The 25,520-nt window shown below is 47.4% G+C and overlaps 1 protein-coding gene across 1 annotated transcript; it reads right to left on the bottom strand.

Moving 5' to 3' along the window:
* Nucleotides 1–21,000: 21,000 nt before the first annotated feature.
* LOC146754735 (uncharacterized) lies at nucleotides 21,001–23,767 on the bottom strand. The gene has a single exon (XM_085527874.1). It carries the CDS (start codon nucleotides 23,710–23,712, stop codon nucleotides 22,243–22,245), a length of 1,470 nt encoding a protein of 489 aa, XP_085384000.1. The 5' UTR covers nucleotides 23,713–23,767; the 3' UTR covers nucleotides 21,001–22,242.
* Nucleotides 23,768–25,520: the final 1,753 nt, after the last annotated feature.

The following is a 25,520-nucleotide window of genomic DNA, read 5'->3' as shown; positions in this document are numbered from 1 at the left end:
CTCAATGCCATGATTTTTGGCCCAAGTATTTATAAGGGAATTTTTGAAATGTGTCCCATTATCAGATTCAGTTCTTTCTGGGGTGCCATGTCACCACAGGATTTGTTTCTCAAGACCCAATATGGTGTTTCGGACAGTAGAATTAAAGAATTACAGAATTACAGAATTACCCGGGTTGGAAGGGACCTCTAGGATCATGTAGTTCCAACCCCCCTGCCTAGCAGGGCCACCAAACATACACATTTACTAGATCAGGTTGCCCAGGGCCCCGTCCAACCTGGTCTTGAACACCTCCAAGGACGGGGCATCCACAACCTCACTGGGCAGCCTGTTCCAGGACCTAACCACCCTTCTAGTAAAGAACTTACCCCTAACATCCAACCTAAATCTTCCCTCCTTCAACTTAAAACCATTTCCCCTAGTCCTGCTATTATCAGCCCTTTCGAAGAGTTTACTCCCCTCCTGGATGTAAGTTCCCTTCAGGTACTGAAAGGCTGCAATGAGGTCACCCCGCAACCTTCTCTTCTCCAGGCTGAACAAACCCAACTCCCTCAGCCTGTCCTCATAGGGGAGGTGCTCCAGCCCCCTGATCATCTTTGTGGCCCTCCTCTGGACCCTTTCCAAAATTTCCATATCTTTTTTGTACTGAGGGCTCCACACCTGGACACAGTACTCCAGATGGGGCCTCACAAGAGCAGAGTAGAGAGGGACGATCACCTCCCTATCCCTGCTGACCACCCCTCTCCTGATGGAGCCCAGGATCCCATTTGCTTTCTGGGCTGCCAGAGCGCACTGCTGGCTCATGTTAAGTTTCTCATCTATCAGGACCCCTAGGTCTTTTTCAGCTGAGCTGCTCTTAAGGACAACTCCTCCCAGCCTGTACAGGTGCCTGGGGTTCTTCCGGCCCAAGTGCAAAACCTTGCACTTTGCCGTGTTGAATAGTACCCCAGTAGCATGGGGTACTGCATATGTTTCAAGCCACCCAGTGGTTGGCTCTACCATTGTAAGCACATAACACTTACCACTGCGAGATCGTGGCAAGGTGATATAATCAACCTGCCGTACCTCCCCATATTTATACTTCTGCCATCTCCCTTCCCTCCGGAGTGTTTTCGTCCTCTTGGCTTGTTTAATTATGGCACATGTTTCACAGTCATGAATAATCTGAGCAATAGCGTCCATAGTTAAGTTCACCCCTTGGTCTCTGGCCCACTTATATGTCGTGTCTCTTCCTTGATGGCCTGAGGTCTCATGGACCCAAAGGGCTAGAAATAGCTCTCCCTTGTTCTGCCAGTCCAAGTCTCTTTGAGCCACCTCAGTTCTGGCAGATCAATCTACCTGATTGTTATTCTGCTGATCTTCAGTAGCCCAACTCTCGGGTGCATGGGCATCTATATCAAGACTTCCTTGATCGTTCTGCTCTTCATTGAACGTTTCTGATACTTGTACTTGTTTGTCACGATTTCTTGTGCATTTTATCCAGTTGGTTTTCTACTTGTGAGATGGCAGAAATTGTAGGGTGCAGTGGGGGGAGCTGCTGTTCGTAGTTTTGAAGTGTCGTAATCAGTTCAAAAACTTGTGGTCTTCTCTGTTGGTCCTCGTATCTTCTGTCTTCTTTATGCCTCTTAGTTGTTTTTGTTTTTTTTTTTGCCTTTCTCGGTGCTGATACAGACCTCTCACCTGGATCTTCTGCTGCCTCTTCCTCTGCTTCTCCTTCTTTTCATACTAGACTCGAGGACACAGAATCACAGAATCACAGAATTGTAGGGGTTGGAAGGGACTTCTAGGGATCATGGAGTCCAACCCCCTTGCCAAAGCAGGTTCCCTATACCACGTTGCACAGCTCAGCGTCCAGGCAGGTCTTGAATATCTCCAGAGAAGGAGACTCCACCACCTCCCTGGGCTGCCTGTTCCAGTGCTCCGTCACCCTCACTGTAAAGAAGTTCTTGTGCACATTCATGTGAAACTTCCTATGCTGTTTCAGCCCATTTTCCCTAGTCCTGTCCCCACGCATTACTGAAAAGAGACCAGCCTTGCCACTATTGCCCTCACACCTCAGGTATTTATAAACCTGGATCAAATCCCCTCTCAGCCTTCTCTTCTCAAGGCTAAACAGACCCAGTTCGCTTAGTCTCTCCTCATAGGGGAGATGCTCCAGACCCTTCACCATCTTTGTGGTCCTCTGCTGGACTCTTTCCAAGAGATCCCTGTCTTTTTTGTACTGGGGAGCCCAGAACTGGACACAGTATTCCAGATGAGGCCTCACCAGGGCAGAGTAGAGGGGGAGGATCACCTCCCTTGACCTGCTGGACACGCTCTTTTTAATGCACCCCAGTATGCCATTGGCTTTTTTGGCTACAGGGGCACACTGCTGGCTCAGGGCCAACCTGTCATCCACCAGGACGCCCAGGTCCCTCTCAGCAGAGCTCCTCTGCAGCAGCTCTTCCCTCAGCCTGTACTGGTGCATGCAATTATTTCTTCCTAGGAGCAAGACTCTACTCTTGCATTTGTTAAACCTCAACCGTTGAATGGACATCCGTTTCCATTTCTTGCCTTCACAGGGGCAACTGATATTGTTACTGGTGCCTCCTGTGACTGATCAGAGTTGACTTGGGGATTTTCATTTTTGGCTTGAACCTCAGATTGGAAACTCTCTCTCTCCAGAATAGTATTATACAGGACACGGTATGCATAAGCCAAACCACAAGTAAGGTTTACCTCCTTAGATCTCTGTATGCCGCACCATCTCTGACTCAAATACTCTCTTAATTTCTCAGTATCCCTCAGGTGTTCAGGAGTGAAATACCACAACACTGAGGGTCCCCACGCTTCTAAGAATTATCCTAAACTTTTCTATATACCCTGCCATTCAGCACTCTCTGATTTTGAAGGAGACTTCTGCATAGAACGAATAGAGAAAAGTACTGTCACAGTTTGAATGAAAATCCACCTGCGTCTGTGACAGGGGGCCGTGGGCCCCAGAGGGGCCCTAGGCCGAAAGGAAAAAAAGTTAATTAGGAAAACAGTGGCAACGATCTAAGGAGGCATACTTATTTACTAAATACTATATCGAAATACAGGATAACACAATATAATACAATATAATTGAAAATTGAGCTAATGAATCAAGCAAAGTAGGAGAGAGAATGAGTCCCGTAACCGAGAGGCCTACTGTGAATCTAGGCGAAACGGTGAAGGCTCCCACACACTCCCCTGAATGCCAGAACTCGAAAGACCTCAGTCCAGCCTGGCAGTGAGATAATATAGTGTACAGGTCCCGTGACAAATCTCTGACCGTTTTGTTCACTGGGAGATGTAGTCTTCTTCTGTAAGTTGCAGATTCAGTAAAATTATTCATGCTTCATATGAGACAGTACCCCGGAGAGGTTTGCCCTTTCCAGACGCTGGAAGGACCCAAACTGTTTTTCCCAACACGCTCTTTATGTGTACTACAGGAACCTTATCTCCCTCCACGGTACGTAGGGAGCTGGATTGGTTAGGACCATTACGATTACTAGATCCTCGAGTGTTGACCAACCAGGTGGCTTCAGCTAAATGGTTCTCCCAATTTTTATATGTTCCGCCACCCATTGCTTTCAACATAGTTTTCAACAACCCATTGAATCGTTCAGTCTTACCAGAAGCTGGTGCATGATAGGGAATATGGTAAATCCACTCAATGCCATGATTTTTGGCCCAAGTGGTTACAAGAGAATTTTTGAAATGGGTCCCATTATCTGATTCAGTTCTTTCCGGAGTGCCATGCCGCCACAGGATTTGATTTTCCAAACCTAATATGGTGTTTCGGACAGTAGCATGGGGTACTGCGTATGTTTTGAGCCACCCAGTGGTTGCCTCCACCATGGTGAGTACATAACGCTTACCATTGCGAGATTGTGGCAAGGTGATATAATCAACCTGCCATGCCTCTCCATATTTATACTTTTGCCATCGCCCTCCCCCCCAAAAAGGTTTCATCCTCTTGGCTTGTTTAATTATGGCGCATGTTTCACAGTCATGAATAACCTGAGCCATAGCGTCCATAGTTAAGTCCACCCCTCGGTCTCTGGCCCACTTATATGTTGCATCCCTTCCTTGATGACCTGAAGTCTCGTGGGCCCACCGAGCTAGGAATAATTCACCCTTGTTCTGCCAGTCCAAGTCTATTTGAGCCACCTCAGTTTTGGCATCTCGATCAACCTGATGGTTATTTTTATGTTCTTCAGTAGCCTTACTTTTAGGCACATGAGCATCTACATGGCGCACCTTTACAACAATGTTCCTTATTCGAGCAGCAATGTCTTTCCACAGTTCAGTAGCCCAAACAGGTTTACCCTTTCGTTGCCAATTATCATCCTCCCACTGTTGCAACCACCCCCATAAGGCATTTGCCACCATCCATGAATCAGTATAAAGATGAAGCATTGGCCACCTCTCCCGTTCAGCCACATCTAAAGCCAGCTGAACAGCCTTTACCTCTGCGAATTGACTTGATTCTCCTTTACCTTCAGTGGCCTCTGAAACTTGTCGTGTGGGGCTCCATACAGCAGCTTTCCATCTGCGATGCTTCCCTACAATACGACATGATCCATCTGTGAATAGGGCAAATTTCTTTTCGTTTTCTGGTAGCTCATTGTATGGTGGTGCCTCTTTAGCACGTGATACCTCTTCTGTAGGTGGTGTTTCAATTTTTTTACTCTCAGGCCAGTCCATGATCACTTCTAGAATTCCAGGACGGCTGAGTTTTCCCATTCGAGCTCACTGAGTAATTAATGAAATCCACTTACTCCAAGTGGCATCAGTAGCATGATGGGTGGAGGGAACCTGTCCTTTAAACATCCAGTTTATTACTGGCAAGCGAGGTGCTAGAAGAAGCTGAACCTCTGTCCCAACTACTTCGGAAGCAGCCCGAACCCCCTCATACACGGCTAAGATCTCCTTCTAGGTTGGAGTGTAGCGCTCCTCAGACCCTTTATACGCTCGACTCCAAAATACTAGGGGTCGGCCTCGGGTCTCTCCTGAGGCTCTTTGCCACAAACTCCAGGTGGGACCTTTCTCTCCAGCAGCAGTGTAGAGGATGTTCTTCACATCCTGCCCCGTCCGTACTGGCCCCAACACGACGACACGGGCTATATCTTGTTTTATCTGCTCAAAAGCCTGCTGCTGCTCAGGACCCCATGAGAAATTATTCTTCTTTCATTTCACCTGATAGAGGGGGCTCACTATGTGGCTGTAGTTTGGGACATGCATTTTCCAAAAGCCCACTACTCCCAGAAAAGATTGGGCCTCTGTTTTGTTGGTGGGTGGAGACATAGCAGTGATTTTGTCAATCACATCTGCTGGGATGTGACGACGTCCATCTTGCCATTTTATACCTAAGAACTGGATTTCCTGGGCAGGCCCCTTCACCTTGCTGCGTGTAATGGCAAAACCAGCTTGCAAGAGAATTTGGATTATCTTTTTCCCTTTCTTGAAAACCTCTGCTGCTGTATGACCCCACACTACAATATCATCAATATACTGCAAGTGCTCAGAAGCATTACCCTGTTCCAAGACAGCTTGGATCAATCCATGGCAAATTGTTGGGCTGTGCTTCCACCCTTGAGGTAAACGGTTCCAGGTATACTGAATACCTCTCCAGGTAAAAGCAAACTGTGGCCTACATTTTGCAGCCAATGGGATGGAAAAGAAGGCATTAGCAATGTCAATGGTGGCATACCACCTAGCTTCTTTTGACTCCAATTCATACTGGAGTTCTAGCATGTCTGGTACAGCAGCACTTAATGGAGGTGTGACTTCATTCAGGCCACGGTACTCTACCGTCAGCCTCCATTCCCCACTGGTTTTACGCACTGGCCATATGGGGCTGTTAAAATGTGAGTGAGTTTTGCTAATCACTCCCTGATTTTCTAATTGGCAAATTAGCTTGTGAATGGGGAGCAATGAGTCCCTATTGGTGCGGTATTGCCATCTGTGAACCACTTTGGTGGCAATTGGTACCTCTTGGTCTTTTACCTGGAGAAACCCCACAGCAGAAAGATCATCTGACAGACCAGGTAAAGCTGACAGCTGCTTAACATTGTTTGTGTTAACAGCAGCTATCCCAAAGGCTCATCGATACAGCTTGGGATCCTTAAAATATCCCTTCCAAAGGTAATCGATTCCCAGTATACATGGAGCCTCTGGACCAGTCACAATAGGGTGTCTCTGCCAGTTATTACCAGTGAGGCTTATTTCGGCCTCCAACATAGTCAATTCTTGGGAACCCCCAGTCACTCCATGGATATATATTGGTTGTGTCCCTTGGTGACTTGAGGGCATTAGGGTGCATTGTGCACCAGTGTCCACCAAGGCTTTATATTTCTGTGGTCGAGATGTGCCAGGCCACTTAATCCACACAGTCCAATATACTCTATTGTCCCTTTCCCCCCCCTGGCTGGGGGCAGGGCCCCTCTAATGTTTACCTCGATGGCTTGCAGCAACTGGAACTTTCCCCTTCATGGAAGAGTTCACCTTGGTGGTTGTTTCACATTGTAATTCTTTCACTCTTGCCTGAAGTGCAGAAGTAGATGAATGACACCACTTCTTCATGTCCTCCCCATGACTACAGAGGAAAAACAACAAGGCAAGATGTGTAGTCTTATTGTTATCATTTGCTTGAATACGAGGTGTCTTATCGTTGTCATTTGCTTGAATACGAGGATGTCTCTTTTTTATGGTTGAGGGTTTCGATGATACGGGTCGAGAGGAACTCATGTTGTTTAGCTTTCTCAATAGGCGATCATGGAAATCCTGGTCTCCATCATCTGGTACCACCATGGATTCATCTACATCAGGCACGTTAGCCAATTTGTCAATAATATCACTTTGTGTTCCCTCTATTTTGTTTAATCTTTCCACTATTTTGACAATGGCTGAAGTATACAGATTAACTTCTGTAGCGCTTATAAATAATTCAAGTTCCTGAAGTCTGCTAATTAGTTCATTCACAAGGGGTTTCCTTTCCCCTTTGCCATATACTAATGCAAGTGCACAGGCATGCTTTTCTGGAGCTGCCTTTGTAAAGTCACGCCACATTTGTTGTGGAACGCAGACTGTCTCGGGATCATGTAATTGGTTTGGATCGTTACGATTGAAGTGGGGGCTGTATAGCATTTCCACCAGGGCACTTTCTCTCAAAAATTGGGTACCTTTCTCTATATCGGTCCATTTCTTTTTCTCAGGCTCCAAGTCCCGTTTAAAGGGAAATGTATCTCTTACCGCTATCAACATCCGCTTCCATAGGGTGTAGGACTGATTTTGGCATGTGCCAATACCTCTGTCCGCGCGTGAGTCCCTGGAAATGCTACCCAGTTGGCGAGCTTCACTGCCATCGAGCCACGCACTTTTGGCACCATTGTCCCAGCATCGAAGTAACCAAGTGACCATGTGTTCTTTTGGCTGACGTGTGAAATCCTTTCTTAGATCTCGAATTTCACTCAGTTTTAAAGATCGATCAATAATGGTCCCCCTGCACTCCTGAGTCCCCCTGCTCTCCTAACTCCCTCCGCTCTTCTAACTCCTTCTTCATTTTCTCTAACTGAGTTGAAACTCCTTTTGCCTTTCGCCCTCTTACAGGGGCAACCAACATTGTATCTGGTGTCCCTGATGGTTGGTCCAATTGGACTACATGTGCCCCCGGTGGCTGGTCAGATTGGACTACATGTGCCCCAGGTGGCTGGTCAAATTGGACTACATGTGCCCCCAGTGGCTGGTCAAATTGGACTACATGTGCCCCTGGTAGTTGGTTAAATGCATTCAGCTCACCCCGGAGGGCACATAGCTGGTTTCGGAGAGTGTTCCGCTCGAACTGTATGGCATCGAGCTCAGTCTGGAGGCTGTCGTAGTTGGACTGGAGAGTGTTGTACCCTAGCCGGAGGACGTTATGCTCGGATTGGAAAGCATTGTGCTCAGTCTGGAGAGTGTTGTGCTCAGACCGGAGGGCGTTATGCTCGGACTGAAGAGTGTTGTGCTCGGACTGCAGGGGTCTCAGTTGGTTTGGAAGGCATTGTGCTTGGGCTGGAGGATGCCGCGCTCAGACTGGAGGGCGTCATACTTGGACTGGAGAGTGTTGTACCCGGACCGGAGGGCGTTATGCTCAGACCGGAGGGCATTGTGCTCAGTCTGGAGAGTGTTGTGCTCGGTCCGGAGGGCATTGTGCTCAGTCTGGAGAGTGTTGTACTCGGACTGGAGAGTGTTGGGCTCGGACCGGAGGGTGTTGTTCTCGGACCGGAGGGCGTTATGCTCAAACTGAAGAGTGTTGTGCTCAGACTGGAGGGTGTCGCAATTGGGTTGGAAGGCATCGTGCTTGGGCTGGAGGGTGCTGCGCTCAGACTGGAGGGCGTCGTACTTGGACTGGAGAGTGTTGTACCCGGACCGGAGGGCGTTGTGCTCTGACCGGAGGATGTTACACTCAGACTGAAGGGCACTGTGCTCTGACTGGAGGGCGTTGTGCTCGGACTGGAGATTGTCGAGTTTGGATTGCTTACTCTCATTCTCGGCCCTGAGACTCTCTCTCTCAACCTCAAAATCTTCCCTCTCAGGAATGGTATTGAATAAGGCCCGATAAGCATTAGCTAGGCCCCAAGTCATTTGTGCCTCCTTAGATCTGCCTGAGCCACAACATTCCTGTCTCAAATATGCGGTCAAACACTCAGGATTCTTTAAGTGTTCAGGAGTAAAGCTCCATGACACTAAAGATGTCTGTCTTCTAAAAGTCTCTCCAAAGTCTCTCCACACTCCCTGCCACTCAAGGCAGGGAGTGTGACTTTCAAGGTCAAGCTCGCAGGTGCAGAATCGCAAACCTAAGATATCTCCTTAACAGAAAAAAAAACTTGCAGCTCTGTTAAAAGCTAAAAGAGCAACAGAAGAAAACAGAAAAACAGCAACTCAGTTTGCCCGCATTCTCCACCAAAATCTGTCACGGTCTGAACGAAAATCCACCTGCGTCCGTGACAGGGGGCCGTGGGCCCCAGAGGGGCCCTAGGCCGAAAGGAAAAAAAGTTAATTAGGAAAAGAAAACAGCGGCAACGATCTAAGGAGGCACACTTATTTACTAAATACTATATCGAAATACAGGATAACACAATATAATACAATATAATTGAAAACTGAGCAAACGAATCAAGCAAAATAGGAAAGAGAATGAGTCCCGTATCCGAGAGGCCTACTGTAAATCTAGGCGAAACGGTGAAGGCTCCCACACACTCTCCTGAACGCCAGAACTCGAAAGACCTCAGTCTAGCCTGCAAGCGAGTTAATACAGTGTCCAGGTCCCATGACCTATCGTGTTGTTCTCTGGGAGATGTATTCTTCTTCTGTAAGTTGCAGATTCAGTAAAATTATACATGCTTTATATGATGTTATGCTGTGGAATACTGATAGCAAAATTACAAAAATATTAAACCATGACAAGTACATTCATTGATATTGATAACATGAACGTGAGTATGAATACTAGTATGAACACTAACTCGGCTTTCCTAAAACGTGTGGCAATCTGGGAAGACAGCCTAGATAACGGATTGAACATCATGGAGTTTGTAAGGGAATAGGCGGAGGTTCTGAATGCCTTCTTTACGTCTGTCTTTAAAAGTCAGACCACTTATCCTCAGGGTACTCCTCTCTCTGACCTGGTATCTTCTGGGGAGCACACTAACCCCCCTGTGATTCTGGAAGAAATGGTCAAGACTTACTACTCCAACTGGACTGCCACAAGTCCATGGGGCCAGATGAGATCCACCCGAGAGTGCTGAGGGAACTGGCAGAGGTGATAGCCGAGCCGCTTTCCATCATCTGTCAGCGCTCCTTGTTGACTGGTGAGTTCCCAGAAGACTGGAGGCTCACCAATGTGTTTCCCATTTACAAGAAAGGCTGTAAGGAGGATCCAGGGAACTACAGGCCTGTTAGCCTGACCTCGTTTCCAGGGAAGGTTATGGAGCAGGTTGTCTTGAGGGAGATCACGTGGCATGTGCGGGACGACTCAGGGATCAGGCCTAGCCAGCATGGGTTTACGAAGGGCAAGTTCTGTTTGACCAATCTGATCTCCTTCTATGGTCTAGTGACCCCTCAGTAAGTTCACAGATGACACCAAATTGGCTGGGAGTGTGGATCTGCCTGGAGGTAGCGAGGCCCTACAGAGGGATCTGGACAGGCTGGAGAGCTGGGCTGAAGCCAATGGGATGAGGTTCATCAAGACCAAATGCCGGGTCCTGCTCTTTGGCCACTACAACCCCAGGCGGTGCTATAGGCTTGGGCTGGAGTGGCTGGAAGACTGCGTAGAGGTAATGGACCTGGGGGTATTGATTGATGCTCAGCTGAACACGAGCCGACTGTGCCCAGGTGGCCAAGAAGGCCAACGGCATCCTGGCTTGCATCAGAAACAGTGTTGCCAGGAGGAGCAGAGAGGTGACTGTTCCCCTGTACTCAGCACTGGTGAGGCCCCACCTCGAGCGCTGTGTTCAGTTTTGGGCCCTTCACTGCCCCCCCCCAACAGGCCCCAGCCCGACCTGAGCCATGTGACAGGAAGTGCTTCCTGAAGGCGGCGGAGAGCACTTCTGGGCCATGGCGGCATGGCGGCGCGGGGCCAGTGAGCGGGGCCGGGAGGAGCAGGCTCTGTGCTGCGAACGGGGTCGGGCCTCAGTGCGGGGGCACGGAGAGGCTGTCGGGGGAGGAGCTAAGGGTAATGGGATGAAACATCAGTATAGGAAGTTCCGCACAAATGTGCGGAAGAACTTCTTTACGGTGAGGGTGACGGAGCACTGGAACAGGCTGCCCAGGGAGGTGGTGGAGTCTCCTTCTCTGGAGATATTCAAGACCAGCCTGGATGCCTACCTGTGTGATGTGGTGTAGGGAACCTGCTTTGGCAGGAGGGTTGGACTCGGTGATCTCTAGAGGTCCCTTCCAACCCCTACAACTCTGTGATTCTGTGATCCCATCGTGGAGCCGCATTAGAAGCAGACGTTGATGTCTTGTGGCGGGAGCAATGGCAGTGGAAGCGCTGAAGCAGTGTTGGTTAAGCAAGGCTCACTCCTCTGTCTGCAACAGGTGGGCTTTCTGCGCGCTTTATTTCTGTGGCCGTAGAATTTCCCTCTTTCTTAAGATCTGATCTGCGAAGGATTTTTAACCGAAACAAATATGGAACTTTCCAAGTGGACGTAGTCATTTCTTGGTAAGCTAGCACTCCTACTTATCTTCACTAGTAGCACTTGACCTCGATTTTACCTTGTTGTGGATAATGACTGAGATTTCTGGGGAGGATATTAGATATTAGATGAATACAGCTCTGCATTTTTTTCTTCCTCCAAACAGCAAGGCACTGCTGTGCTCTCATTAATATCAACAGTGAGTAGATGCTGCCTCCTGTTGGAGCCTAAAATGCTTTCCATAGTTGAGTGGTTGGAAACATAGGGTTTTAACTTAAAATTGTTTGCGCAGAGTGAAGGTTGGGAATACAATTATAATACAGTTATGCAGTGCTCTATCCCCAGAACTTTCCAGCATTTTTCTTAACACTGCTTACGGTTCATTTCAAAACAAACTAACAAAGATGAACTTGGGTTAGCGTAGCCCGTTTTAAATGATCCTTCTGTGTCTTTTCCAGGCTGGTAGCAGAATGGAGACTTTCCTGAGGCACTGAGTAACAGACACAAGCTTCTTTTGAAGGCTTCAATGAAATTCTGCCCCAGCAGTATCTGCGGTCCTTTGATGCTAAGGAGCTGGAGGTAAAGGGTGCTTTGACTATTGCCAGATCCAGGCTGCTACACGTAATACTTGAATTTCAGTCAGAGTCTGAAGAGCAGAGTTCATTAAGGCTGGCGGTTCTGCTTTAAGGATGTGTGAGAGAAGCCTTATGTATCTGTTAATATTTGGTTACTGTGTTGTTCTTCACTTTCTTCTTTGCAACCAACTTAGACACATTTCTAACGTTAAGATTCTGCCAGCATAAATTTTTTGGCTAACAGTGTTTTTGTAATCCTTGACCATGTGATTTGCGTGTGTCTAAAGAGTGAGCAATTGGAAAGCAAGGGAGATAAGAACCAAATATCAGCAGATGATAAAATTACAGAGTGGAGCAGGTTTTAGCTGCTTTTGGTCTCTGCAAATCATACTCTACAGCAGAACATCGTATTTCTAGCACAGAATGGTACGGTTAGGCAAAGGCAAAGTATACATTGTTAGTTTGAATGTCTGAATACAAAGATTTTCATGACTGGTTTTTCTCTTTTGTGCCCTCTCCACATTTTCTGTGTGAGCGGATGTTATTATTTGCTGTGGAAGTTTGAGAGTTTAATATTAAAAACGAGTGTAGTGTGATTGCAGGTGCTTTGAAGTACAGTAGTATTTCAGTACAATAGTCTTGCTGTAGAAGCAAAGTAGTAGGTTGTAGTTTTCATGTCTCCATGTGGGTGCCCCAGCCCCAAGGGGGGATTCCCTTATGAAAGGAGGGGGAGGATGAAGGAGGCTGAGGGCCCTTTGCTCAGGGCCGGCTCCTCTGTGCCCTCTTGCTGGCTGCTGAGAGAGAGAAGGGCTGCCTGCTGGGCACAGGGAGCGCCTTGTAGCTCCCGTGCTGTGCCCTGCCCTCCAGCCCCCTCTTCATCCTATGTGGAATGACACTCCCAGCAGCACAGGTGCCATTTTGGAATTTTCCCCATGTCACAGCTCTCACCTTGGTTGCTGCTGCCCCACCCGGCTCACTCACCTCTGAGAGTTCTGGGCAGGTAGCAGCCATGTCCAGCACAAAGCGAGGGAGAGAGGATCGTAGTGAGGTTTTAAGTGGGAAGAAGGAGCTGGGGGCCCCAGAACCGAAGAGGAGGAGGGGGCCCGCCATTACCATCAAGTGGAAGAAGGGGAAAGGAGCCCGCTTCCATCGTGCCTGGACCAGCCCTGTGACCACCACCCATGAGGAGCCGATGGAGGTGGATCCCCCTCCAGAGGAACCGATGGAGGTGGATCCCCCTCCAGATTAGCCAATGGAGGTGGATCCACCCACGGCATAGCTGGCCTGGCACCACACCACCGTGCCAGGCCCCGCTTTGGCATGGTCACAGCTTCACCATCCCTGGTCCAGGCACTCGGCTCCTTTCCTGCTGCGCGGCCCCTGCCCCCAGCGTTTGCTGGGTGGCATTATTTAACATCATCTTCTCTTCCATCTTGTTGCTCTTCCTGTTCTGTGGGCCCCCTGTTCTTTCTTCTCCCTGTTGGAGTTAGGTGCTTGTTCTGTTCTTTGTTGTTGATGGTAGCGTTAGGTTAGTGTTAGTGTTCAGTTTAGTTTTAGCGTTAGGCATAGGTTCCTGTTTGTTCTTTAGAGTTAGGTATAGGTTCCTGTTGTTATTTTAGAGTTAGGTATATGTTCCTTTTGTTATTTTAGAGTTAGGCATAGGTTAGTGATCGTACTGTAGAGTCAGGCATTGGCTGCTACACTGAAGTAAAAGTAACCGCTGCTCTTTGGGTAAGCACACAGCTGGTTGCTCACTCCAAGCAATGAGTGCGACTGCCCTGAGAGCGGAGGTTTGATGACATCTGCGATGAACTGAATTTCCCTCTTGGGACTTTTCCTTTGCAGAACATGGAGGAGCAGAGTGTGAGTGGCTGAGAAATGGAGCTGGGACTCAGGAGAGCAACACGTAGCTGTGTCCCAGAGCTCCCAAAGTGTGGCCACTGCAAGGTAGGCGTGCCTTACCATAAGCGTAGTTCAAGCACAGCTCCTGGCACTGTCTGCAACAGATCTTGTGCTTTCTTTCATCGCTGGTGATGTGCAGCACAGCCACGGCACGGCCCTCAGTACGTACCCGAGGAGCGTGAAAAGGTAGGTGGTGAATTTTCATCTTCCTAACGCTAGGATTAGGAATGGTGAGCATTCCTAAAAGAGTGGCCATGAAGGTGTGATCTGCCTCGGAGAGAAGTTGATTCTCGCCTCTTCAGCTTTTCTCTTCTTTTCTGTCCACCTGTCCTTTCCAGCTCCTCCTCCCCTCAGCTGCAAGTGGGGCAGTGCTTGAGTGTGAGGACTCTTCCTTGCAGGCGGTTACAGACAATGCAGATGTGAGTTTCGTGTCCTTCCTAGTTCTTGGGTCAGTAGCCCAAGGATATCTTCAGAACAGCTCTCTAAGTCAGCCTGTGCCGGCAGTGTGCATGAGAGAAATAGTGCCTCTTTTTTCCCTCTCGCAGCAAGTTGCCTCCATAAGAGCAGTAGAGCAGCAGGCTGTCTGCGCTATGGCTGCTGAACGGCATTTCTGGCCATCTGAGATCCCTGAGCCCACGCTAATGAAGGACATGCTGCGCCACAGACTCTTTTACGGAGCCGTTTTGCAGCTTCTCTGTGCTGGCCATCATGCTGCCAGTTTCCAAGTCCCCAAAGGCAGTAAGTGGTGCTCTCACGGGCTGAGAGAAAGGCACGGGCAACCGGCTGGGAGGGAACCATCTGTAGCTGTTGCCAGCAGCCTGGAGGTGCCAGCTCGTCTTATCCTGCAGCTGCTTCTGCGCCCTATGAGCTGCCAGGCAGAGGGTCCACCTGCCCATGCAGGGACCGCTTTGTAGGAAAGGGTTTTAGATTCTGGTTTGCATGGGATTTGGGGAATGAGACAGATGTGGAGTTTCTTGTGTGCCCGACTGTCAGGAAGGCGGTTCCCAGTTCTGGCAGCCCAACATGCCCAGGAAGGTGACTTGAGCTCCCAAAGCAAGCCATCAGCCAGTTGTTAGCTGAGAAGGTTTCCTGAGTGTTTCCTAATTGATTCTTGTAGGACTCAGAGAGTTTGGGGACTGAGACTTGGGAGAGAGTGAAGAAAGCCGAGGCAAGCGCTGCTCAGCTGAGGAAGAAAGCCGAGAAGGAAAGCAGAAAGCAACGATGAGGGCTTGAGCAAGAATCCACGAGGGACAGCAGAACAACCTGCAACGCTTCCTCGGAGGTGGCACCAAAGGCAGCTGACTGAACAGTCCGGTTTTTCGGCATGGCCGTGCTTTCCCTGTCATGGACGGTGCAGAGGAGGGAAGGGAACTGGAAGGGAAGGGCTTGTGCTGCTTTAGAAGCAAAGAGGTCTTCACCTGTGCAGGACTTGATATATGGCAGGAGCTGCAGACACTGCGTTCCTTCAGGATGTGTCTTTTGAGGGCCAGGGCCAGTGTAGGGTTAGGTTGAATTAGGGCTGGCTGGGACTGGAGTGGGAGGAGGTGATGTAGCCCCATGGTCAGGCTTCTCCTTGGGTCTGACTGGAGGCTGAGAGACTGATTGCTAAGTGGAAATCCTGGGCACCGGGGTTTCATTTTGGGGTGGGGGCGGGGTAATAAATAGAAGCCAAGTCCTTTTGTACGCAATAAAAGCGAACCAAACTTTCTAAAACTGGTGCTGCCTCTTTCAGTAGCTGGTCAGAACGTCCCTCGCTCGGGCCGGCTATCACAGGGCGATGAAGCAGTCAGCTCCACGTCTCTCCCTTGACATGGTGCAGGTATTCCCCTGTTTCCTTGTTGGTCTTCCCAACTGGTGGTCTTTCAGCCAACCTGTAAGTGCTGGTGACAGGTTGTGAGCATCTCCTTGCTCTCTGAGGACCAATAGAAAGAAACCAGAGGAGGGGAAGCAGCCCAGAAGGAAGAAGGGTGTCCCCGTGCTCAGCCCCTTGAGTTGGCCTCTCTCCCCTGATGGCTCTCTCAGCTTCTGATGCACCATGTGTTGCTGTTTGCCCTGGGAAGCCCAGCTGAACGCGTGCAGCCGTGGTCTGATAGTCTGATAGCCTCCCCTTGAGTTCAAGTGTGGGTGGGATGGTGTGAATTGCAGCGCTGGGAGTGGGGAGGAGGGAGCTCCGGGCTGCGTGTTGGTTGTAGTGCGTGTGCTGCCTTGTGTGTGGGTGAAGTACCGTGTGTGACTGATGCTGGCGGTGCTGGCTGCGCGTTGCTCGGCTCGGGGCCCACAGCAGCATGGACACAACCTGCACCGCCACCTCAGGCCGGGCCTGATGGGGAGGAACGGCGCTGTGCGGTGCCACCGGGATGCGGGGCGGGGCGGGCTCACTTGGCAGCTGCTGGGAGCCGTGGGGTGATGGGGGCGGCCGGCACCACCTGGAGCCATGCAGGGGAGGCCGGGGTGCTGCCCTGCCGCGTTGGGCTGTGTGCCCGCAGGACGGACCTGTGGCTCCGAGCTGTTGGGCCGCGACAGGAACGTTGGGAGAAAAGGCCGCGTTTGTTCCCGGCTCCTTCAGTGCCATGTCCTGCGGAACACGGAACGGCCTTTGAGTTGTAAATCTGCGGGAGGATGATTCCCGTTGGCATTGCTGGACAGCAGGTGGTGATACCGTCATGTTCAGTGTGTGTGGCAATGGAGATGTGAGCTGTATGTGGAGAACTGAAGCAGTTCATGAAGACACGCAGCGCTGTGGGATCATGGCTCACACGTTCTAGATGAATCCTGTAACTGATGTGCAGCTTGTGTCTTCATTAGCTTATGTAGGAGTCTGACAGGAAGAGGTTTTGCTCTCCTTTCACAAAGCTCATCTCTTTTCCAGTTGCTGTGTGTCTCTTGTTGGGATTGAGGTTCTGTTTGGTGCTCGGGTTCGGTACGTGATGTTTTTCTGGGTGATGTTTTGTTGGCCCGGTGAATGGCAGAAGCGCAGTGAGGTGTCGGGGAGGAGTTTCCTCTGTGTGCAGCTCCAGGAGATTTCCCTATACAAACAGCAGCGAGCTGCCAGGGCAGCTCCCCCTCCCCTGGCAGCTCCTCCCTCCTTGGAGTCAGGTTACTGCTGGTTGGTAGGGGAGATTTAGGGTCAGTGAAGTTCTGTGTAGATTCTTCTTTGCACCCAAGCACTCGTTGAGGTGTGATTCAGTGTTTGACAACTTTGGGCTTAGATGCATCTACAGGGAAGGCAGGAAATTATTTCAGATGGAACAGCGTGTCACTATTATCCCTCAGCGTTTTCACAACCTGTAGTTATCTGTTTGGGTTTTTTTTCCTCTTTCTTTGTCTTCCACATGGAAGCAGTCCAGCATTCAGAAGGAATCAAGGGCTCAAAGTGATTAAACTCAGCTTTTATCTGTATAGGATAAAAACTGCTTTGTCAAGACAAGCTCAGGTGGTGCTGTCTGATCACAGCAGCAGTCTGTGTTACTCTGAACTACTTACATTCCCAAAGCCCTGTGGAAGGTTTGCTGGCAGTTCTTAGGCTGAGCTGATGCTTTGTTTTTCACTGACATAAATCACCTCTCCCAGCTGGGGGACATGGGCAAATGCAGCCCTGTTGGCCAGGTGCCCCCGGTAGCTCTGGCCTTTCCCCCAACTTCAGCTGATCCTTTTGTTCTGTGCCAGGTCTTGCAGGATCTGAAATGTGTAGCACGTCTCTGTTTCCTTTTCAGGAAATCACAAACCTCCAAACTGATGCTTTCAGTCATCTTTTCTTTTATTTTTTGGAGGAGTTGATTTTCCAAAGTAGTGAACCCTACACCAATAATAATCCAAAGTAAAGAGCGTAGATCACTTCTTCCTTTCATTTTTTATGCTTTTAATTCCTCTTAGCATCGGTTTGATAAAAGGGAGGGTAGTTTTGCATGTAGAATGTGCATTGTTCTGTTTTGTTCATGAATTCCATTTGTGTGTATGCAGATTTTGCTGCATGCCTGTGCCATAGCAGTCTAAGAAGTCTTTCCACTGTGAGCCAGCAATAAGGAGCTCATCTGCGGGGCTGCAGGAAGGTGGGAAGGAGAGGACAAGATTGAAAGAGAGTTCCAAGTTTGCGCAAGATTGTAATCACAAATAACTGAAGATTGCTCTGAAAGATCATAGAATCACAGAATGGCATGGGTTGAAGTAAGCCTAAGGATCATCACGTTCCAACCTCCTGCCACGGGCAGCACCACCAACCTCCAGATCTGGTACTAGACCAGGCTGCCCAGGGCTCCATCCAATGTGGTTTTGAACACCTGCAGGGATGGGGTATTCACAGCCTCTCTGGGCAGCTGTTCCAGCACCTCACTGCTCTCTCTGTAAAGAACTTACCCCTGAAATCCAAAATGGATGGAAACCAACTAAAAAGACCAAGGCAGAGAAAATAGTACTGAAGTACGCAGTGCTTTATGGAAAGGTGTAGGCAGTGTCTGTTTGCATCATCTTTGCGCATCTTTACTTTCAGGCACGCTGTTGTTGAAGGCAAAGAGCAGCTGTGATCTTTTGATTTGTGCTTTCTGTTTTTGCAGGCTGAGGTAGAAGAAATGCTGAAGCGAATTCAGAGCCAGAAAGGAGTGCAAGGAATCATTGTTGTTAATTCTGAAGGTATTGTCAGTCTGTTTTCTGAGATCATGACTTACACCACTCGTGCACTTCAGGGAATAGTGGTTGCACTGTTTCCAGTTGGCGTCTCTGTTTAGCAAAGATTTTCCTGTAGTTCTGTCCAGCTTGTTAAAATTGTGTGATTGTCAGTTTAAACCAAGTGTTTTCTAGAAATAACCCTTAGAAAACATGACAGATATTCCCACACCCCCTAAGCACTTATTTTTATTTATCTTTTTATACATTTCAAATGAATAATTGATAAAGCAAAAGTAAACCACTGATGCTAGTAGAGTTAAGTGGTTATTCTCACCTTCATCTATGGTTTCAGAACTTATCCTCTCTGTCTTATTTCTGCTCGTACTCTTCTTTTAAGGTTTAAAAAGAGCACTCCTGATCCCATTCCTGTTTTAGCTCTCTAACACATACTCAGGTTCAGTGGCCACTGCAGTTGGATATGGTGATACCCAGAGGCAGTTGCTTTAAAAGCTGCGTTACTGACTCTTGCTGTCCTCATGGTGGCTTCTTGCAGGTATTCCTATCAAACGTGCTATGGACAACATCACAACCATTCAGTACACTGGCCTAATGCACAGCTTCAGCTTCATCATGAAGGCGAGGAGCACCGTGCGAGACATTGATCCCCAAAATGACCTCACATTCCTGCGGATCCGCTCCAAGAAAAATGAAATCATGGTTGTTCCAGGTAAGAGGAAGTAGACTGAAAGCAGATATCTGAGCATCCAGCAGATACTTCTCTTGTGAGGTCTGTCAAAGTCACTTGTTTTTTCTGCGGTAGAGACATTGTGAGCCAGAGAAATGAGTTCTGTGTGCTGCTTTTATTCCTGTTACCTACTCTGTTCTTTTCCAAAGGCTTTGTCCTTTGTTGCTTTCTTCAGTTGGAAACTTTTATCACTTTTTAGTTTAGTTTGCTTTTTCATGCTTGTCTCGCTCCAATTTGTAGGAGGGAGGCAAGGTTCTTTGATATGTGTATACCCGGCGTGAGATTAAGAAGCAATGGTTCAAATGTTGGTCCAACCAGTTTATTAAAGTCCTAGCCGTTTTTAGGGAGATGGGGAAGGGAAGGTAGGCGATAGAGAAAGTAGGAAATATAAGCAAGGAGTCTTTGCAGATAGCAAAAGAGATATAGTCACCACCGTGGGTCCAGCGAGGTACACAGTAGGTCCGACGATCTCAGGAACTCGTCTAATCGCCGCAGGGGATGGGAGACAGCCAGGGAGCTCCGCAGCAAGCCGGTCCCGGGGATTCTTCCGACGAAGTTTCCCCCTTAGGGAATTCTCCGTCAAAGGTGTCTTTGGGAGTTTGTCTCCAAAGTCCCCAGTTTAGCGAGGGCCTTTTATCCCCCATTTCGGTGGGGGTTTTTCTTTGTAAAATGATTTAAAACTAACTTTTCTGACATTCCTGTCCCACAGATAAGCCAGCAAGGGTTGGAGGTCTCTGTTGCCAGACACAAGATTTACCACCTTCTGCAGGGGTCTGCTCCTCCCAGCAGCACCCCTGGAAAAGACTGCTTGTCTTGTTCCTGCTTATCTTTGCAGTCCTAAGCAGGGATGGCACGATAACACCCACCATTCACCCTCCTGGATAGTTAGCAGTTGCCTGTCAGAGTCTTATCATCAGAAAGGCCTCACGAAAGCAAACTTTGAGACAATAAAAGAAAAACAGTTCTGTCTTTCACACCACCCCGTGGCTCAAAGGTTGCTTGAAATTGATGCGCAAATGACCATTCACGGTGGTGAGGAAATAAAAAAAAAGTAAGCATAAGGGAAAAGAGGGATAGGTGATATGGGGGAATTAAATGTTAACAATCATCATCATTCAATCAAAACCTTGATTGATAATGCACTAACTAAACATGAGGTTACATGTAAGGTCATAATTTTTTGAGTTGACATATACACACTGATTCCAGCTTTCATTTTAGACAATTCTATGAATGGAAATTTCAAAGCTAATGTATTATTACTTATCAACAACTATGAGGTAGCAAACCACCAAAAGAAGACAGAAGGAACACAATAGCGGTGAATGTGATAGGCAGTGCCTGCAGGGCGTCCCCTGCTTCAAAGTGCACTTTGCCTTTCTCACCCATCACAGATTCTCTCCTGTTTTAATTCTTGCTAGAGATTGCAATGTTTTTTCACATGTGCTCCATATCCGCATGGCCAGTGCATGATACAGAGCCCAGGTGGAACACCTGCTCTTAAAAGATAACAAACCACTATATTAGATCTCTCTACAATACAAACTACTCAGAAAAGTTATTTAGAGCTACAGTTACTTATTCCTATTGTTTGTTACTTGCTTTACCCATAGCTTCCTTTATTTAATTGGTAAACTTTTTCTTGTTGACCTACTCCTACTATTGTTACAAAAATCATCTAAGGGTAGTAATTCTTGATGCAGTACAGAGTGAGATGCACCCGTATCTACCAGAAAACAAACATCTTTACACTGCTATGTGCATGTTGCATTCAGTCCACTGGGGGCAAAACTCATCCTGGGATCTTCAGGTCCTGCTCTAGTGCAGCTGCTATTATTCTTCCCAATTCTTTCATTACAATCCCTCTTTCTATACAATTTCCAAGCTCCATCCACATACCCTCAATTATACTTCTGTATCATTAACAGTTCTTATACCATCAAAGCAGTTTGTCCCATTCCCTTCAGAACCCACAGATCAAACAACACAGTCCTTCAGTTTTCACAACACCCTTAGTACCATATAACTTTCCTTTAGCAATCCATACTTACATATACCATAAACATTTAAAAATCACAAAGACAGTGACAATAACCAATAGTATCAAATAAACAAGTAAAACAAATAAATAGGGGTATTTGTGTCAGCTGCTGTCCACTTGAGCATTTCCAAAGCAGTTCAATTACTGAGAGATATAAATACTAGTTTGGCAAGTTAGAGTACTGTTATAGTTTACCGAACTTTTCACAGAACAGTGTGTGGGATACCCCACATATAAACCATAAGAGGGATAATCCCAGAAACATACACATCTCTTATCAAAACTTAGACATTTTCCAACAACCATGTTTTGTATGGAACTCCTTGACTGATGTGACACTGAAAAACATCAGTGCAAAGGGTTTTAAAATAGATTTCATTTTTTACCACATCTAACAGATATTAGATAGGTCCCTTGGCTCATTTCCCAATTTGTTAGGAATTTGGAAACACTATGGAGGAGTTACATGCAAACCACAATCAGTTTGACAAAAAGGGGTAAAGGAAGGGATCAGAAGGAACGGTTATCACTGTGCAGAAAGTACCAGAAATCCAGAATGACCTGAAAAAGAAACTATGAACCAAATTGTGAAGTTTTAACAGATCCAAGGACTGATAGCAATCACAATCCACAACAACAAACAAAAGCATAATACTATTGCAACCAAAATATGTAATAAGAGAGGTAAATTCAGAATTCTAGCACAATCACATCTTCAATTTTTCTGTCACAAAACACAAATGGTTAAAGTCAGCTATCAGTCATTCTGTTCAGTGAAGGTCCAACGGGGATCTTCTGTAAAATAAAACAAAACAACAACTTGCCCTTTTGGGGCTTTGTTAATACAATTAAAAAATGAGAGAACAATCCATCGAGGAGTATATTTTACATTCCTTTTTCGGGGTGTCCTTAGCCTTCTAAGGATATTTGTTAAGGGATTTCATTAAGGTTAGGGAAACGCCTCATGTTAGCTGAGTCAGTGGACACAGGCTGGCCAGGGAGATAATTGTTTGCCTAGCTTATCAACAACTGGATTGTGACTCACAGGGGCAATTGGCAGGAGTGGGGAAGCCTTGGGACAGAAGGTGTTAAATCGAGGATCTCCTTTTGTTGTGAGCTTTCTAATAAACATCCACCCTTCACTGCCTTCCCCCCCCCCCACCTCCCACTCATCTGGGGGAGGGGGTGAAAGCATCAGCTTTCCTTGAGCTTTTGTTCTGGCCACAAGTTAACTAATTTCTCTAACCTGACTGTGGGTAATCCATTCATCAAATCTCGTGGAACACCCTTTTGCCAGCCCAATGTCCAGAGACGATTACGTTTATGATCAATATTTCGCCTACCCGTTCTTACTGGCAGTGAGACCCTTACAGTTCCACTGAGCTTTGGACTAGGTGGTCTAGGAGCAAGGGTGGTTGCTGCGAGCCTTACTTCCTCTGGTTCAGATATACTGGAAGAAGCCACAGGCCCATATTTCCTTTCATAATTAATCAACTCTTGGGCAACCTCCCCCCATGTCCATACTTTATATCCCGACTGCAAATGGTTAGAGGTTACAACTCCTAATGCTGCCCGGGTTCTTTCTCCCTGAGGCACAGCCTGTACCTTTCCTTGCAGTTGTATGCCTATAGGTTTCAGTGATTCTGGAAGCCCCCTGATTAAAGGAGTCATCCATTCAGGATCAACAGGCATCATCATAGGTGATTCATGATGTGGCTGCAGTTTTCTATCATACATCATTTGCAGACAAGCAGCTTTTTGAACACTTTCAACCAATTGATCAACTGTCCCATTAATAGCAAGCGGGTCTCCCCTTTCTAAAGGGTTAAGACCACCTGCCCAATAGGCAGCCCTCTGCGTTAGGGACCAAGGAGCACGGTTGTTACCAGTAGTTAAAAATACTCCAGGCCCCCAATAACCTTCAGCTTCCTTTTCAGTTAACAGTATTTGGTCTCCACCAGTGAGACTAACCCTCCACACATATTCCGTCTCTGATTCCTTTGGAGAGCGGCTAAAATCCTTTTTCAGTTTTGCCAATTCAGTGGCAGAGAAGGGAATTTCTTTAACATTCATTTGAGGGTCCAGATCCTCACTGTTATCAAATGTATATTCAGTTTTTATCAAAGGACGCAACTGGGCTGGCGAGTCCTCTAATTTGCCAAGCCCTTCCTTTATTCCTTGTAGTTCCTTCTGAGGAAAAGTTTTCTCTTGAGGCAAATTATGGACAGCAGTATTGCTAGTATTCTTATATGTTAATAGTTCCTTAAAAGCCATTTGCAACAAGACTGTATTATGTTGCTCTCTTTGTAATTGTTCCTCAAGGTTCACTATTTGATTCTGCAGAGTTTTTACCAATTCTTGCATTACTTTAACTGATTCCTGTAATGCTTGTATGGTTTGGGTTTCTGCCGAATGCTTTTCATCTCGGAACTCCACGGCAGCTTTTAAAGCAGCACCGAGTACCGCACAAATAAACGATTTTCCTTTCCCGGCTCGAGTATGAGCCTCATATTGTAAAACGCGAATGCGGTCGGAAACACTCTGCAAGTTATGCCAGTTTTGTCGTGCCCAATCCACCCCTGATAAAGAGGGCCGAGCACCATGCTTTTCTAAAAGGTCAAATAGCACATTTTCACTTTTCGTAGTGGCAATACTTTCACTCATTTCTCAATACCCTAAAAGATCTACACTAAGGGAAGAAATGGTACACTTAACTCCTTACCCCTCCCTAGGGAGGCAGGTACCTATCAAACAAATGCAAATGCTACAATCATTCCTCCTTTTCACAAAAGACAAAGAAGCCCAATCAACACTTACAAAGAAAGTGTAAACGCCTAAATCGCTCCTGGCTACCCTGTCAGGCCAGAAAAACTTCAAGCTTAAAGCCACACAAGTTACAAAACACTTCTAGGTTTCTCAGAAAGGAATAAACTTCTTGGAGAGGCACAAACGTCAAAAAATTACTTCCTCACTTCCCCAAGAGGTGCACACACAAAACTTTCAAATTCCAAAATACGTTACTAGATACTTAAACCACAAAAATGCGAAATAGTCTTCCCGAGGAGGCAAACACGTATAAAACAAAAGTAAATAGTCAAAATTAATTCATACGTCCCCGAGAGGTAAACACATAAGCAGTAAAGTTTCAGAATATGGAGCGGTCTTCCTGGAGAGGTGATCACATTTAAGTTAACAAAATTGTCGCTCCTTGCAAAACCAGGAGGTACATACAGAAAAATTTTGGAGTTTTTGGAAGGACAACACTCTCACGGCGGGCATCCTGCCGACTACGCCAATAAAAATGTCTCGCTCCAATTTGTAGGAGGGAGGCAAGGTTCTTTGATATGTGTATACCCGGCGTGAGATTAAGAAGCAACGGTTCAAATGTTGGTCCAACCAGTTTATTAACGTCCTAGCCGTTTTTAGGGAGATGGGGAAGGGAAGGTAGGCGATAGAGAAAGTAGGAAATATAAGCAAGGAGTCTTTGCAGATAGCAAAAGAGATATAGTCACCACCGTGGGTCCAGCGAGGTACACAGTAGGTCCGACGATCTCAGGAACTCGTCTAATCGCCGCAGGGGATGGGAGACAGCCAGGGAGCTCCGCAGCAAGCCGGTCCCGGGGATTCTTCCGACGAAGTTTCCCCCTTAGGGAATTCTCCGTCAAAGGTGTCTTTGGGAGTTTGTCTCCAAAGTCCCCAGTTTAGCGAGGGCCTTTTATCCCCCATTTCGGTGGGGGTTTTTCTTTGTAAAATGATTTAAAACTAACTTTTCTGACATTCCTGTCCCACAGATAAGCCAGCAAGGGTTGGAGGTCTCTGTTGCCAGACACAAGATTTACCACCTTCTGCAGGGGTCTGCTCCTCCCAGCAGCACCCCTGGAAAAGACTGCTTGTCTTGTTCCTGCTTATCTTTGCAGTCCTAAGCAGGGATGGCACGATAACACCCACCATTCACCCTCCTGGATAGTTAGCAGTTGCCTGTCAGAGTCTTATCATCAGAAAGGCCTCACGAAAGCAAACTTTGAGACAATAAAAGAAAAACAGTTCTGTCTTTCACAATGCTGTAATGTGCAAAATCACTTTCCTCATTTCATTTTCATCAAAGTAGAAATGGTTAATTAGCGTTTGACAGCATGTTGCAGCCTCTCATGCTTCATGTTTTTGACCTGTTTGTCATGCTTTGTGTAATACACCCCAAAATGTGGTTTGCCTCTTGGCTGCCAGGGCACACTGCTGGCCCTTGCTGAGTCTGCTGCCACCAGTGCCCCCAGTCCCTTCCCACTGAGTTGCTCCAGCTGCTGGCTGGAGTCCGGCACTGCTCCATCCCTGCTGCAGAGCCCAGCATTTCTCTTGGCTGAACTTCATGCTGCTGCTGATTTCCCAGTACTCCCATCAGTTGAGACCCCCTGCAAGGCCTCTCATCCCAACAGGGAATCAGCAGCGCCTCCTAGATCAGTGTCATTCTCAGACTT

Source organism: Coturnix japonica, chromosome W (assembly GCF_054131305.1).
Source record: "Coturnix japonica strain WE chromosome W, WE-NBRP24, whole genome shotgun sequence".
In the NCBI taxonomy this organism is placed as follows: domain Eukaryota; kingdom Metazoa; phylum Chordata; class Aves; order Galliformes; family Phasianidae; genus Coturnix; species Coturnix japonica.
Note: the sequence above shows the minus strand (reverse complement) of the source record. Positions and strands in the feature narration are given on the sequence as shown.

What these genes read in the sequence shown, in the direction of transcription:
- LOC146754735 (XM_085527874.1), bottom strand. Translation starts at nt 23,712, where the DNA reads ATGAGTGAAAGTATTGCCACTACGAAAAGTGAAAATGTGCTATTTGAC.